Source organism: Macrobrachium nipponense, chromosome 12, assembly GCF_015104395.2.
Source record: "Macrobrachium nipponense isolate FS-2020 chromosome 12, ASM1510439v2, whole genome shotgun sequence".
Lineage (NCBI taxonomy): Eukaryota > Metazoa > Arthropoda > Malacostraca > Decapoda > Palaemonidae > Macrobrachium > Macrobrachium nipponense.
Window position 1 is genome coordinate 44,372,727 of NC_087205.1, and position 15,891 is coordinate 44,388,617.

Here is a 15,891-nt window from a genome sequence, read left to right on the forward strand (position 1 = left end):
AGAAAAGGATATTCTGGGGATCAATATTTGCATCTCTCTTAGCCGCGAACTTCATGAAGTCCATAAAGTTAGGGTTTTGAGAGTTCCTGAGGAAGCGAACACAGTCCTCATTTGTACTGACAGAGACAGTTTGGGATTGGGAATCCGTTGAGGCCGGAGACCCAATTCCAGGAGGAGAGGATACCAATTGCTCTTGGGCCAATCCGGGGCTACTAGAGCTACTTGTCCCTTGAATGACCTGAGTTTGTTCAGGACTTTCAATAGAAGATTCAATAGAAAGATGTATATCTTTCTCCATTGATTCCAATCTATGGACATGGCGTCTGTGGCATAGGCCAGAGGGTCCAGGTTGGGGGCCACATAGCAAGGGAGCTTGTGGTTGGATTGAGACGCGAAAAGATCCACCTGGAGGAATGGGAACTTTTGGCATACTCACTGGAATGAACGCCTGTCCAGGGACCACTCCGATTCTAGAGGGACTGAGCGAGACAGAGCGTCCGCTTTCACGTTCCTTACTCCCGCCAGATGAGTGGAGGATAGATGCCATTTGTACTTGGTTGCTAGGGAGAAAATGGCTATCATGACGGTTCACATGCCTTGACTTGGATCCTCCTCTGTTGATGCAGTGTACTACTACTGCGCTGTCCAACACTAGTTTGATATGGGAATTCTTGGCTGGTAGAAGCCTTTTCAGAGTGAGGAATACTGCCATGGCTTCCAATATGTTTATGTGAAGCCGGCGGAACTGAGGCGACCAAGTCCCTTGAACTTTCCTGAATTGGGAGTATCCTCCCCACCCGCTTAGAGAGGCGTCCGTGTGGATAACCAACGCCGGAGGGGGGAACTGTAGAGGAACTGATTTGGACAGATTTTTGGACTCCACGCAGGGGCGGAGACGTTTGCGAAGAATCGGCGGGATTACTGACAACTTGTCTCGAGATTTGACATTTGCTCTTGAGCCCCAAACTCGGTTTATATCCTTCAACTTTGCTTTCAACAGAACGTCTGTGACCGACGCAAACTGGAGGGAACCTAGGATCCTTTCCTGGTTTCTCCTTGATGTTTGTTTGCATTTGAGGAATTGTCTTATTGATTTGGCTATTTCCTTCCTTTTGACCAATGGAATTGACAGTGTGGGAGTTCAGGTCCCACTGAATGCCGAGCCACTGAAAACGAGACTCCGGCATCAGCCTGGATTTGGTCTTGTTTATTTGGAATCCCAGATGTTCCAGAAACTGAATTACTTTGTTCGTGGCTTTGAGGCATTCCTCGACGGTTGTTGCCCAAATGAGCCAATCGTCTAAGTACGCTACTACCATTATCCCTTGTGATCTCAATTGTTGGACTACTGATTCCACTATTTTCGTGAACACCCTGGGGGCTACGTTCAGCCTGAAGGGCATCACTTTGAAAGAGAATGCCTGGTCTCCCAACCTGAAACCTAGATATGGGCGGAAGTGTCTCGCGACTGGGATATGATAGTATGCGTCTGTAAGATTGATAGAGGTGGTGACGGCCCCACGGGGAAGTTAGGTCCGCACCTGCGAGATAGTCAGCATTTTGAACTTGTCGCAACGAATGAATAAGTTTAGACGGGACAAGTCTAAGATTATTCTTTGTTTCGTTGAGCCTTTCTTTGGCACGCTGAACAAGCGTCCTTGAAACTTTAAATGTTTGACTCTTGATACTATTCCTTTCTGAAGAAGCTCTTGCGCATACTCTGTCAATTCCTTTGTTGGTACTTGAAGGAATGTTCTGGATGGATGGGGACCTTTGATCCAACTCCATCCCAGCCCTTTGGACACAATGCTTTGTGCCCAATTGCTGAATCCCCATCTGTGTCGGAGGAGGAACAGACTCCCTCCTACCTGAGGGTTCTCACTGAGTTTGGGCAGGACGTGCTCCGCGCCCTCCACGGAAGTGTCTCCCCCTGTTGGGTGTCCTTCTGCCACCCCTCTGGCGAAATGCACCCCTAGCTCTACTTCCCCTTCCAAATCTGTTGAAGGCTTGGAATGCCTGTCCTTCAAAAACAGGATTAAAGGCTGGGGAAATGGCGTAGGAGGTCGAGGGCTGGTTCTGGGACGTCAGCAGGAGGATGGGCTGGTTCTGATTTTTCGAGGTCGACTGTTGAACCATTTGTGAAACCGGGACCACCTGGACAACCTGTTGTTGCTGAGAAGCCTGGAAAGGTGTGAACTTCCTAGGCTTCTTCAGTTTTTTTGCACTTGAGGGGGTACTTTCTGGCTTCCTCTTGCCAGTAAGTCCCCAGCGGACCTTAAGGCTCTGATTGAACCTGGTTGCTTTGTGCTGAACCTCATTTACCGCTGATGCGGGAAAGAGGTCAGCTCCCCAGATGGGTGACGCGAGCAGTTTGTTCGGCTCATGTCTTATTGTGGCTTCCTGCAGGACATGCTTCCTGCAGTTACGCCTAGCTACCACAAATTCGTACAGGTCGGACTGTAATGTTTGTGTTTGAGCCTTCGCTAAGAGTCTGAACAGAGGCTCCGTACCATAGGTAATGGCGGCAACCTCTGTCATAACCAAGGCGTTTAGTGTCCTCCCTAGCCTGGTCCTAGCGTCGAACTCCGCTTGGATCAGGTTATCTGGTAGCCTTGGTAGTCGCTCCCCGAACTGCTCTATAGCGCAGTCCGGTTTGAGCTTCCCAACAGTGAAGGAAGCTGGAAGATCAGCCCAGAGATCCTCAGAACCTGGGAAGAGTGGAGATGTTGGATCCGACTCTCTCAGCTGGGGAAGAGGCTCGTCTTTCATGGCGGCCTGAATCGTCACCTCTGCCAACTTTGTGGTGAAGGGGAGCGGTGTCTCCTCCTCCGACACAAAGATGGTGAATGGGCTTTTGAAAACCTGAAGTTTGGTGTTCACACAGTCCCATTCTTCAAGGCATCTAACCCATTCTCTCTGGGCCTGCTCCCGACTGTAGATGACAGTCTCCTTCGGGATTTTATCTTCTCTCCTCAAAGCCGTCTCCGTCAATCGGGCGTAACCCATGAAAGGTGGTTGGAGATTGTCGGGGTGGAATTCGAAGTCCTCAATTCTTCAAGTTCCACAATCAGGAATAGAGATCATTTCATCCTTGAAGGGGGCAAAGGCTGCGACCCTCCAAGGATTGCTCATGGTGAAGGGAGGGAGAGTATTATAGTCTGGCATAGGTGCCACTCCGGCGGCTGCCTGAGGAAGAACTGCTGGGGGATTATCCTTAAGGCCCGCCAGCAAGTTTTCCTGGTTTGTCAGTCGCTCCGATTTGTTTTGGATTGACTGACCGGATTCTGCGAACGAGGTGGAGATACGAGCAAGCATCTGGTCTAGCCTGTCGTTCATCATGGAACCGACCATGTTACCCACCTGTTGCATTACCCCTGCGGTGAAAGCTTCAGGATTGAAGGGACTAGAGTCCCTGACCGATGCAGGGGTCTTCGGACGTGCTCCGGTGGACGTCAAAGGCACTGGCTCAGATGGAGCACGGGCCTTCTCCTTAGAGGACTTACCTCTAGACCCTTTCGAATGTGAAGTCGAGGACGACTTCGATTTCTCTGCTCCGGGATGGTGAGCCGAAGACTTATGAGTAGATGAGGACGAAGTCTTCTTAGAAGAATTCCTCTCGAGGGTCTTCTGCTCCCGTTTCCCTTTCACTTTAGGGACAACTGAAGCTGATGACGTCCTGGCCAGAATGTCCAACTCAGAGAAGCCTTGAAACGAGGAAGAAGAAGGAACAGGGGACGAAGATCCAGATGCGCCCAAGGGAAACCCTTGAGCGCACAACAAACCTACCTAAACCAATAACTCACCTTCCCCTACCGTCATAGGTTCCCCATTTAAATCCAGGGTAGCAACGTCCTTGACCATCTCCGGGGCCCCCTCCTCCGCCATAGCCTGCACCACCTGCTGCTGGATAGCAGCGATGCACGGAGCTGCCGCTGCTGGGTCGACATACCCAGTCGACTTGCCGCCTGGGAAGATGCGGACAGCCATACTCTTGTCCAAAATGTATGGCTGCCCCTTGGAGACATTCTTCTCGAAGCCTCCTACCCAGGCTTTCAAGGTAGCCGACGCGGCATCCTTCACGGCGGTAGCCTGAAATAAAGGGTCATTGTAGTCCTTACAACGAAGCCCCGAAGATATGTCATTAGCATTTATGACTAAGTCATACTTATATATCTAACCTATGCTTTTCTGACAGTATATACCAAGAACAGAGACAATACCTTACGCCGGTATATACTTACTCCGGCAGAAAACTGTTCCACCAGATCGTAGCAGATGGAGCAGGCTTCATGATGCCACACAATCAAGTCGTTGTGGCGGACAGAACAGGGAGCGTGGGTCCGGCAGACCTCGTGACCGCATGGGTCCTGCAGGATGGCGTTGCACCCCGCCTCTTGACAGTTGGTAGCCTGTAAGTGAACAGATACATAAGTATCAGCAGTTACTAACAGGGCTAACCTGTTAAGAGATATGAAGCTCCGCTGCATGCTGGAGTGAAAAATATACTGGGCATAATCCTCTCCTGTACTCCGTGAGAAAAAGTCCATAGGACATGGTAAACTGGTCTAAAAACTCTGGTACACCGGAGCGAAAATTTCCGTCGAACCAGTTACCTGCTCATATACTGATAGTACACCGAGGTGAGGGTACAATCACAGCGGAGAACACGAGAAGATTACCCATAGAAAACTTAAAATAAAACAAAACAGCATAAATAAATAGTAAACAAGGCAAGCGAAGCGTAGCTCTGCCGTAAAACCCTTTTGCAAGCCGACGGAGAACCCGGATGGTGAGCGGGTGCTCCGCCAGACAAGCGGAAGAGACAACAGAGATACAATCATAAGACAAGAATACAAGGGAAGCATGTCAAGGTTGCTCCGCTACTCACCCCAAGGAGCTGGCGGAGCCAGCGAGTCCGCTGAGTAACGGATGGGGGGGATAGAGGAGAGCTACACAGAGAGCACCGGAGAGGACCCAATGCGAGCCGGTGGGGTGGCCAACCCAACCTGAACGCACTAGGCACCCCCCCGAAACTCATAGAGAACGGTAACATACCCAGACTCCGAACCCCCTTAGCCCGTAACTCCCGTACCCTCCCTAGGAAGGGAGGAGGGGGGGAGAGGTGCTCGGATGGTTGCCACGAGGCGAACAGGACAGACAAGACGTAGCCTAGGCTAGTGCAAACCGCCTCATACATGCATCCAATAATAAATACATCGTAATAAAATTGAAAGGAAGGAAATCACGAGTGAGAGAAAGAGATGGGTCGTCCAGGAGAAGTTAGGCTAGCCTACCCAAAGGTAGACAGACCAACAACTCGGGAGCTGGCCTCTGCCGATACGTAAAACGGAGGGCGACAGCCAGGGTGGCTGGACTCAAGAAAGTGGGAAATATATAGTATATGGTTATATAAAACCCACTCGCCTAACAGACCTAGACAAAGGTACATGCATGCATGAACACTGAGCTAAGACAATGAGGCATAGGATTTCCGAATAGTACGATGTAAAACAATAAAAATGAATAGTAGCACCTTCCGCACCACACTTAAAATATAATATAACATAGGCATATACACTGCACAGAGTAGCCACTACGGTATGGAAGACCGAAGGAGCTAAACGGAAACACGAGGCGAGCCGGCATGGCGAGCCCGAGACCAGACAAGGAAGGGCCGCTAATGAACCTAAAAAACGGTTAAAACGGATCCTGACTGGCTAAAAATATGTGTAACCTTTCGGCAGTACTTAACTTAGCTGTGGCGATAGCTTGGAACTCCATTGCAAGGGATAAATCCAAATTAGCACACAAAAACAGAGCAAGGAAAAACATGTGCGTGTGGAAGGTCGCTAACGAAAAGGATGGCCACGAGAGGCGCTGCTGTCGGCGTGGGGGAGTCTGTAGTAGTATTTGCTGGCGCTGGCTGTGTACCAGCTCTCTTGGGAGGGGGATTTTGATGAAGGAGAATTCTAAATGACAAGAGGTCTGTGGTAGTGGTCTCACTCGCCCCACTACCATACCGACACCCTCTTTTTATTTAGGGTGAGCGAGTCAGATACTCTGACATCCCCCTATTTTTATTTTTCTCTGGTAATGTTAGTATCATTTACCTAGAAATAATGAACTTAAGGGATTATTTCACGAAGCGACACGGACTGAGTCCAGAAATAGTATTTTTCGTGAGGTTCTTGAGTGAGGCAGAGTGTAAGGGTACAAAGGAGGAACTCAATAACCACTTCAAAACCACGTCAAAATTCCAGGCAACTATCCTGACTTCTCTAGCTTGAAAGTTTCAAAAGGATCTAATGAGGTCATTGATATCTTGATTAGAGGGCAGATCTAGACTTCTATGCTTTAAAACTGAACTAAGCATAGATCTGTACCCTCTAATCACAGCAGAAGATAACTTCCTAGTATTCCTTAGAAAAAGAAAAGTCCACTATTTGGTTTATAGATGTTCCAGAAGAAGAGGCGTGATTCTGGCTACACCATCTCCTGAAAATTGAACGCTTGGACTAACAGAGCTTGCTACAAGAATCTCACCTGTATCTAGCAATAGCTTCTGCAGCCTGTAGTGAAAATCCTTTCACTCTGACAAGGTTCCTGGCAGTCTGAATCCTGTCATGGCTAGAGCAGACAACTATTGACGGAATCTGAAGAAGTGGGGCTGTTTGAGCAGTGACTGTCTTTGAGGAAATGGACTGGGGAAGTACCTTAGAAGATTAAGAAGTTCCAGGAATCATTCCTTCCTGGGCCAGAATGGGGCCACGTGAGTCACATAGAGTCCTGTCCAATCCAATCCAAAACATTGTGTTTGTCGCCCAAGCGAGAGTCTGGAACTGGGGAGCAAAAGAGTGGCAGACTGTTGTTCCTTGAAAAAGCGAAGATGTCTATGGAAGGTCTGCCCCATAACTTCCATAGATCGAGGCAGACTTTGGAATCTAGGGTCCACTCCATTGGCAGGACTTGATGGGAGTGACATAATTCATCTGCTAAGACATTCAATTTTCCCTGAACAGAGTGAGGAATGATCTCGACTTGATTCTGCTCCGCCCAGAGAAGGTGGTCTCTGGCTGCCTCGCAGAGGGAGGAGTGAGTGCCCCCCTCCCCCAAGCAGATGTATGACAAAGCTACGGTATTGTCCGCTTAGACAGCAATCTTGCTGGAGACTAGCGGAGCAAAGGCCTGAAGGCCCAGGTGCATCACCTTCAGTTCCTTGATGTTGCTGTGTAACGTCTTTTGCTGAGATGTCCACTTCCCTGTGACTTTCCGACTTCCCAACAGAGGTCCCCAACCTATGTCTGAAGCGTCCGAATAAAATTCTAGGCTGGGGTTCAGGGGGAGCTTTCTTCTGACAACCACTGTGGTAGCATGAAAAAGTTGGGTTTGTATGATTAAATATCTGATTTTTCTTTTTCTGTTTCTGTTATTAGGTTGGTGAGAATAGGCAATTTTGAAGCTGTAGTGCTTTGTTTTTTAGTAGTTGTGTAACTTAAAATTTTTATTTTTACTTGCAGCTTGCTTGCAGGTAGATAGGATTGAGTGTTACTGCCCTTCACTTATACAACGATAGATTTATACTGGCTACGAAGGTGAAGAATTTAGGTTATGTAATTACTATCAGGGAACAAAGACTTTGTCTTCTGAAGGCCTACCTAGCTTCACAGCAAGTATCGTAAACTAGTGTTTCTCAAACATTCCTATTGGAAACATTATAAATTTATAATTCCAAGCAGTGGTGTGAATCTAGTCCTGATTATTCAAATTTCCAGTAGGATTTGATGGAACAAAAACATTCTCTTGTAATTATTAGTTGTGTTCCAAGGAAAAAAGAAACACTGTGAAATGACTCAGTGTGTGAAACAGGTGGACAGAAAAGAGCAGTACACTAAATCAATGGTGGGAAACCCCAAATAGAAAAGATAAACATTATCTTTCAAGTGTGCACTTGCCTAACTGGTCTTTAGTCACTGCAGGAAATAGTATAACATATATAAAAGATTTAAAGGAAGAGCTCATGGTAGCTTAGTTCAAACAGATGTAACAATTCTGTGGAATGACACAAAGGCATTAAGTTTAGGTTCTTTAGGTGGTAAGAGTAACTTAAGTAATTTCAAGTTAGATATAATGCTGATTAAAGGTCTCAGACTGCTGTAAAATTAAAATTTATTTTAATAAAGCAGGTCAAGAAAAGTCTGAGTTTTATTTAAGAATTCTTCCAATTTGTTACCATTAGTATCCTGCTCCACTTGTGTAACTTGAAAAAGCCCCTACACCAACATCGAAGATCCTCCTTTATTTTCAGTGTGATCGGGAGGACTACTGAGTCTGGCTGGGTCTTTTGACACCAGTTTACCCTCAGAAAAAAACTGTCAAGGTCTCATGTGAAGTCTGCCCTGCTTATAAGTATATCACTTTTAAAGTTGAGTCAGTATTATTTTTTTCTAGTGAAATGTGGGTGTTATTCATTTATGAAATGTATAAGAAACATATTTAATTTATAAGATGTTTTAAGAATGTTTTGAAGTGAAACCATTTGTGTTGTGATGTCATAGACCATAAGATGGCAGCGGCGGCAGAGGGAAAATGTAAACCGATGGTAGATGAACCTGTGAGGCTTGTTGTGGTTTTAGCTGAGAAAGTTCTCTGTTAGGTTGCAGTTTGTGGGTTGTAAATTAGGTTGTGCTGTTTTTATGGGCTGAAGCCAGATTATACTGAAAGAAGAACGGGAACAGGTGGGTAGATCATGACTGTAGCATATTGGAAGAGTTAGGCTACAAAAATATTCATGCCCAACCTTACAAACTGTTCCATGAGGCCAAGGTCCCCAGGAGGGTCATCCATTGAACTGCTGAGCAGCCAGAGAGAGAGAGAGAGAGAGAGAGAGAGAGAGAGAGAGAGAGAGAGAGAGAGAGAGAGAGAGAGAGAAAGAGAGAGAAGAGAGAAGAAGAGAGAGAGGAGAGAGAGAGAGAGAGAGAGAGAGAGAGAGAGAGAGAGGGGAATCGACCCTCTTGGGAAGATAAAAACCTGAAAAATTACAAAATTATAATCAATTTGTATTTTTCATAGCTAACAAGCCTGAGGTCTGAACAATAAGATAAATCTTCTGGCATAGCTGGAAACCAGTTAAAAACATTCAAAGATTATAAAGGCAAAGAATCTGTGGTATCTGGCATCTGACACATAGTTGAGGTGAAATTAAGTCTAGAGTACTCTTGAATCCAGTGATGTATCAGTCTTTCTTCCAACCCAGGATGAAACATAAGAGAGGTAGCTAGAGGTGGGCAGTCAACGTTAAGACCTCAGATTTGTAAGCTATGAAAAATACATATTGATTAAAATTTTTTTATTTGCTTTAAGGATGTGCCCAAGTATCAGTATCAGTGGTATCGGCTAGTTTTTGTGGTATCGGTATCAGTGAATTTCTGGCCAAGACCAGTCGATACTTTTGTCATCAGTATAAGAATTTAGTCTTTCTAGGCTTCCTAAAATCTATATATTAACAAAGCCCAACATCGGTATCAGTGAATTTCTGGCCAAGACCAGTCGATACTTTTGTCATTAGTATAAGAATTTAAAGTCTTTCTAGGCTTCCTAAAATCTATATATTAACAAAGCCCAACAAACTAGAACCTTTTATAATCTAAATAAATGAGTCTGCTAACTGTTTCTAGCCAATATATAAATTAATACTCAGAATAAAAGTACATTCTAGTGTTTTCAGATTCCTCATCACCCCATGAATTCGAGTAAGCACTATGTACCTAAATTGTTACAAGTCTTCTAATGGTAGCCATAATATAGGCCAAACTATATCCAGGTAATAAAGGGATTAAATACTTAATAGTTATACTTGATGTTCTTTTTCAGTAAAATTTATATGACCTTTCAACTTTTGAATCTTTAATATACAATAACCAGAGAACAAGAATGATTTTAGTAACTATATATATTCTCTTAAATAAACGTAATATGGAGGTAACAGGTATCAGTATCGGTATCGGCTTTAAAAGTTCATATCGGTACTGACCAAAAATTTGGTATCAGTGCGTCCTTAATACTTGGTGGGAGGTATGAGAATCCTAAACCGACTGTAGATTGCTAAAGAAGACCTAAGCCCTTGAGATGTTAGATATTTGGATATCTAACACTCAGTCCACTGGGTTCAAATACAATGAAACATGACCAGATTCACTGCATTCATGGAAATCTAAAAGAACTATATCTGCTCAGGCAAAAAACCATGTCAGCTACAAGAAACAGGTTTGCCGCCACTCCTTAATCCCCTTGCTGGAGAAAGGAGTTTAAGCTACTGTAAAGCAGTTTTGAAAGTTGTATGTAACATGAAACTGCTGTAACAGTACAGTGGCAATGCTCACCTGGATCAAACCAATTCTAGCTTATGACGTGTCTATTCTTCCAACTGCCCACAGGAATGAAGACAGGAGAAAAAGGAAAGAAAGGAGAAAAGGGAAAGAAAAGAGGCCAGTCAACTCCCTCATTCCCTACTTCACACAATCATCATCTTGCAAGATATAAACTTTCCTGCCAGGGGCACTGGATGAGTCACATTTGATGAACAGCCACCACTGGACCCTAGGAAAACGTGCCCAAGGATATGGGGTAAACACTATTCATGCAGAAGAAAGTGAAAGTGGCTTTAGGCAGTCATGAACCAGCATTCAAATCCTATGAACAGATAAGTACTTTAAAATGCCAGGGAGGAACATATTCCTGTGGTGTCATGTGCTTCAACATGCACCCAATCAGTGAGAGAACTTGACGATGAGGAGTTGGCTTGTCTAAACACCTCATGTAGAAAACCGAAAGGGTGTTCTAGGGCACCTCTTTCTTGACCTGGCCTGTGTTAACATGAAGTCTACGACACCCAAGCTCTAGAAGATGAGACATTCAAATAACTACGCAGTGTTTGACGGGACCCTGAAGTTTTCCAACCCTATCCAAGAAAGTCTAGGTCAGAGGGAAAACTACTCACAAAGTCAGTTTCCTGGGAGATGATTAATGCATGTGCTCGAAGGAGGTTGAGAGAGAATACTCAGTACCAGACTAAGGCCCCAACTTAGGAAGGGCCCATACTAAATACCAGAGTCAGGTCCAAAGTAGGGGGTCTGAGTTTCCTGAGTGAACAAGACTGCTCCAAGCTCTTCAAGCACACCGAGGATTCTGAGGGCAAAGAGGGACCTCCTCTGTTCTGAGAAAAAGTCAGAAAATCTTGTATACTGAACAGGAACTCTGAATGGAGAGAAACCCATTTGATGTCACCAATCACAGCAGCAGATGGCCCATCTTGTATATGACTGGTGAAGATCCTCTGAAGTAGTAGCTGTACATGTGAGTTGCTGTTTTGCAGGAAAGATATCCCACAAGAGATACTGGATCAACTCCATACATAAAGAGATAAAGAACCTAGAGATTGGAGCCATCTCTCCACAATAAACTGATGAAGAAGATTGTGCTGGGGAGGAATCTCTTGTCTTCTCAGCTTGGGGTTAAGGAGGATTAACCAAAGACTTTGGAGCTTGCCTCCTCCAAAGGCTGGAGTGCTCATCTCAAAGAGCTCCTGGCCTTGAGGGCATGGAGTGTACAGGATAACCAAGTCCTCATCAGAGAGATGGAGTCAAGCACAACTTCCTCAGACTTTAGAAAATTTGAGGAAGTTAGGTGTGGGCGCTCCATCGTTCAGCCTCCGGCAAAATTCCCAAGAGGCAGATTGGAGTTCTCTGTTCCAACAATTCTGGGACTATGAATATAAGACCTCCAGCTTCCTGTCGAAGAGAAGAGGTCTAACATAGGTCTTTTCTAAGTAGACAGAGGAGATAATAGGATAACCCAAAAGGATGTCCTATGACAAAATACTCAACACAGATAAGTTCTAAACATCCTAGTGTCAATTTGTGCTTTGTCAAAGTAATTGCACTGTAGACAAGGGAGCAGTCCTTGAGCTGCCTAGGAAACGTGCATCTCTAAGATATTTCCAATATGTTGCTCATAGGAGGAACTCAACCACTCACTTGGCTAAGAACTCAACACTTAGGCCAGGCTAAAATGGTTAAGGCAAGTTCAACTAGGTAGACTAGGCCAGGATAAGAACTCAACCAATTGGTAAGCTAAGAACTCAACCACTTAGGCCAAGCTAAGGTGGTTAAGGTAGTTTCTAACTATCTAGGCAAGGCTAAGCTAAGAACTCAACCACTTATGCTAGGCTAAGATGGTAAAGGCATGTACAACTAGCTAGCCTAAGCCAGGCTAAGAACTCAACCACTTAGGCTAGGCTAAGGTGGTTAAGGCAGGTTCGACTAGCTACGCTAGGCCAGGCTAAGAAGTCAGCCACTTGCTAGGCTAAGAATTCAACCTCTTAGGCTGGGCTAAGATGGTCAAGGCAGGTCCAACTAGCTAGGTTAGGCCAGGCTAAGAACTCAACCACTTAGGCTGGGCTAAGATGTTTAAGGCAGGTTTGACTAGCTAAGCTAGGCCTGGCCAAGAAGTCAACCACTTGCTAGGTTAAGAACTCAACCTCTTAGGCTAACCTAAGATGGTTAAGACAGGTTCGACTTGCTAGGCTAGGCCACGCTAAGAACTCAAACACTTGGCTAGGCTAAGTTAGAAAAGCCAGAAGTTCCTCATTCTTCCTTCACCTTGAAGCCTTCTTGGTCTAGACTCAAGTACCTAACCAGTGAGTAGGTCTGAACCCCAAGAAAAGTCAGGTCAATATTCTCTTAAGTACAATTCAAATGCAAATAAACAATAAAACTAAAATTCTTCCTAACTAGGAAGAGTTGAAGTCTTGGGTGAACACAAAGACTTCCAATTCCCACAATGAGGGCTGTGTGGCTTGAGTGAATGAACCCACTGACTTGGCCTGGAGGCTGTAACAGTTGGATATCGAGCTAATATGTTAAAAACATAGAACAACTACCTGAAGCTACCACGGGAACTCATGTCAGTCTTCACTGTGGTCAAGAGATATTGCACAGAAGTGCTGAATTACTGATGGGATGTCATCATCTCTTCCACCAGAAGGACTACACTCTCAAATGATGGACTAAGATCTTTAATTCGCCTTTGACCAGCAAGAAACTGGGGCGCGACTGTGCGACGAATCATGTACATGGCCATAAGGCATATCACACACATGGACGTGTGACGAATCATGTACACAGTCAGGCGACAAAACACGTACACAGCCGTATGATGTAGAGTGATGCACATGTGAACGCCAGGGAGAAGATTGCACTCTGCCTAGAAGAGTCTCGACCTCTGACTCAGGAAGGTGAACAATGAAAATAGGACCTGCATCACGTACACAGCTGTGCAATGAATCACATAGGTGGTTGTGTGATGTAGAACAATACATGTGTGAACATCAGGGAGAGGAAGATCACACTCCTTGCCTAGAAGTCTCTCGATCCCTGACTCTGGAAGGCAAATGAAGAAAGTAGGACCTCCATCATATGCAGTGGAACCCCCATATTTGCGTTCTCTGGATTTGCGGACTCATGCATTTGCAGATTTCTCTCAGGAACATTCCCCCCCAATATTCGTGGAAAACTCACCTATTCACAGTATTTTCTATGAGAAATATCCAGAAATTCATGTTTTTTTCATCAATTTCTTCATAAAATGCACTTTTTGTGATAAAAATATTAAAAAACCAAGTATAACAATTTTTAGTGGGTTTTTATTGAGTTTCAACAAACAAAATAGGCTGTTTTTAGCATTTTTATAGGGATTCCAACTATTCGCAGATTCTAACTATTCACCGGGGGGGGTGTCTGGTACACATCCCCCATGAATACGGGGGGGCCACTGTACATGGCCATGCAACGAATCACATCCATGGCCATGTTCGCCTTCAACCTCTTAATCGGGGCCTTCTCATCATTGCAATGAACTCGAACAGGCTGAGGAGAAAAAGAACTAGTCTGATAACTCTGATGAGAGGGAAGATCATCACGAACTGGAACACGTCCATGTACGTGAAGGGGAGAGTCACGTCTGTAGTGGGAAGATGGTGAAACACCTCTCTCATTCTAAGAAGCAAAAAAGTTCCGAATCCTCTGTCTGACTCAAGAATGAGGGGGAGGAGGAGAAGAAGGCGATGGAGAAGGGGAAAGAGCCCTTGGCCTAAGACCCTTCATGCTTGAAACCCCGAGATACCTCTTGCTGAACACATAGTCCAGTTTATCAGCCATCGCTGGAAAAAACATCTCCAATAGGTTGACAATCAACTGTGATGACGTCATGGACAAAGCTGGGAGAGACGTCACCAAAGCTGATATCACAGGCGGACAGGATGCTGGGAGTGACGCCATGGCATTTGGACTGGCAGCCCAAGTTGAAGGCCTCACTAACGGCGGTGCAAAATGTTGAAAAGGTCTTCCCTAATCTCCTACAGCAACCACAGGGCCTTCCCAGGACACATACATGTGAAGAAAAGTGAAGAATTTACCAAGAAAATCCAACGCCGAAGAAAGCAGAAGACGGATCGCCCTTCTCTTGAACGCAGCGTCGATCGAAACTATGTCGTCATAAGGAGAAGCCATGATGTCACAGAGCAGACTACTCTTACAGAGTGAAAATAATGCATGTAAGAGCTGAAAAAAAATATTCAAACAAAATCATACTACAATTTTATTTGATATGACAAAAAGAAGTACCAAATCGAACATCATTGGAAAATGAAACAGCAGAGGGAGACGAGAAGCCACTTAGGAAAAGCCTTCTGTCAGGTTGGTAGCCCAGCATGATGATGTAGTCCCACAAGCCAGCATCTAGTCATCCCTAGATAAGGAATCCTCTGAGTCGGTGTCATCTGCAATTTCTGACCATTTATTAAAATGTCCAATTCCTGAGTAAGGCAAAGAATCTTTTTCAGTCCTCCGAGCACTGTTGCTCTGTTGGGGAGTGAAGGTGCCAGTCGTCCAAGTAGAGGGGCACATTGATCCCGAGAAGGTGAGGCCACTTGGCAACGGGTGAGAGTACCCGAGTGAAAATCTGTGGGGCAGAGGACAGGCCAAAGCACAGGGCCTGAAACTGGATTCCTTTGCCTTAAAATATGAACCACAGAAACTTCCTGAAGGATAGATGAATGGGGGAATGGAAATAAGCATCCTCCAAGTCTAGGGTGACTGTCTACTCAAACTGATGGAGAGAGGACATGACTGAATGGTTCATTTCCATATAGAACTTCATTTTCAAAATGAACAGGTTCAAGGCGCTGATGTCCAGGATGGGCCTCCAGCCCCCCCAATGACTTGGGACTACAAATAGTAGCTTGTTATAGAATCCTTCTGAGGTCTGGTCTACTACTTCCTCTATTGCCCCTTTTCGAATCAGGGACTCCAACTTCTTGGGATAGGATTGAATACAGAATTTAGGCCAAAGGCCAAGCACTGAGACCTATGAGGTGATTCAGCACTAAAATGGAAATGGACAGTACGTAAAAGGTTTGGGAGGTGTACAGGAGGAAAACCTCACAATTGCAATATGAGTCAACTGTTAGGAAAGGGTGGAAAGTAAGATGGAAGACAGAATATGAAAGGAGGTACAGTAAAAGGAATGAAAGGGGTTGCAGATAGGGGCTGAAGGCATGCTGCAGAAAACCTCAAGTAATGCCTACAGTGCATCACATGAGGTGCACTGATGGCACTACCACTCTACGGAGCTAGACCAAAAACTTCTCTGACCCTATCGAAAAGTCGTCAAGGTGATCAGTGACTTGGACAATGGAAACTTCTCTGAAAAGAATGAAGTAACCGATTCTCAAAACTCTGATAATCAAAGACTTTGCACCTCTTTGGCGCCATTCCTCCCATGAGTTGTGATGGCTTGCTCCAACAAGGGCTCTCTCGTAGTAGCATCTTGCTTGGT

The 15,891-nt window shown here is 45.2% G+C and overlaps 1 protein-coding gene across 1 annotated transcript in view; it reads right to left on the minus strand.

Moving 5' to 3' along the window:
* The window catches only part of LOC135224789 (trichoplein keratin filament-binding protein-like), a 276,218-nt gene that overhangs the window by 198,156 nt on the left and 62,171 nt on the right, over nucleotides 1-15,891 (minus strand). Inside the window, exon 8 of the mRNA XM_064264114.1 lies at nucleotides 13,834-14,051. Coding sequence (XP_064120184.1) covers nucleotides 13,834-14,051 — 218 coding nt within the window. The remainder of the gene's footprint in view (nucleotides 1-13,833; nucleotides 14,052-15,891) is intronic.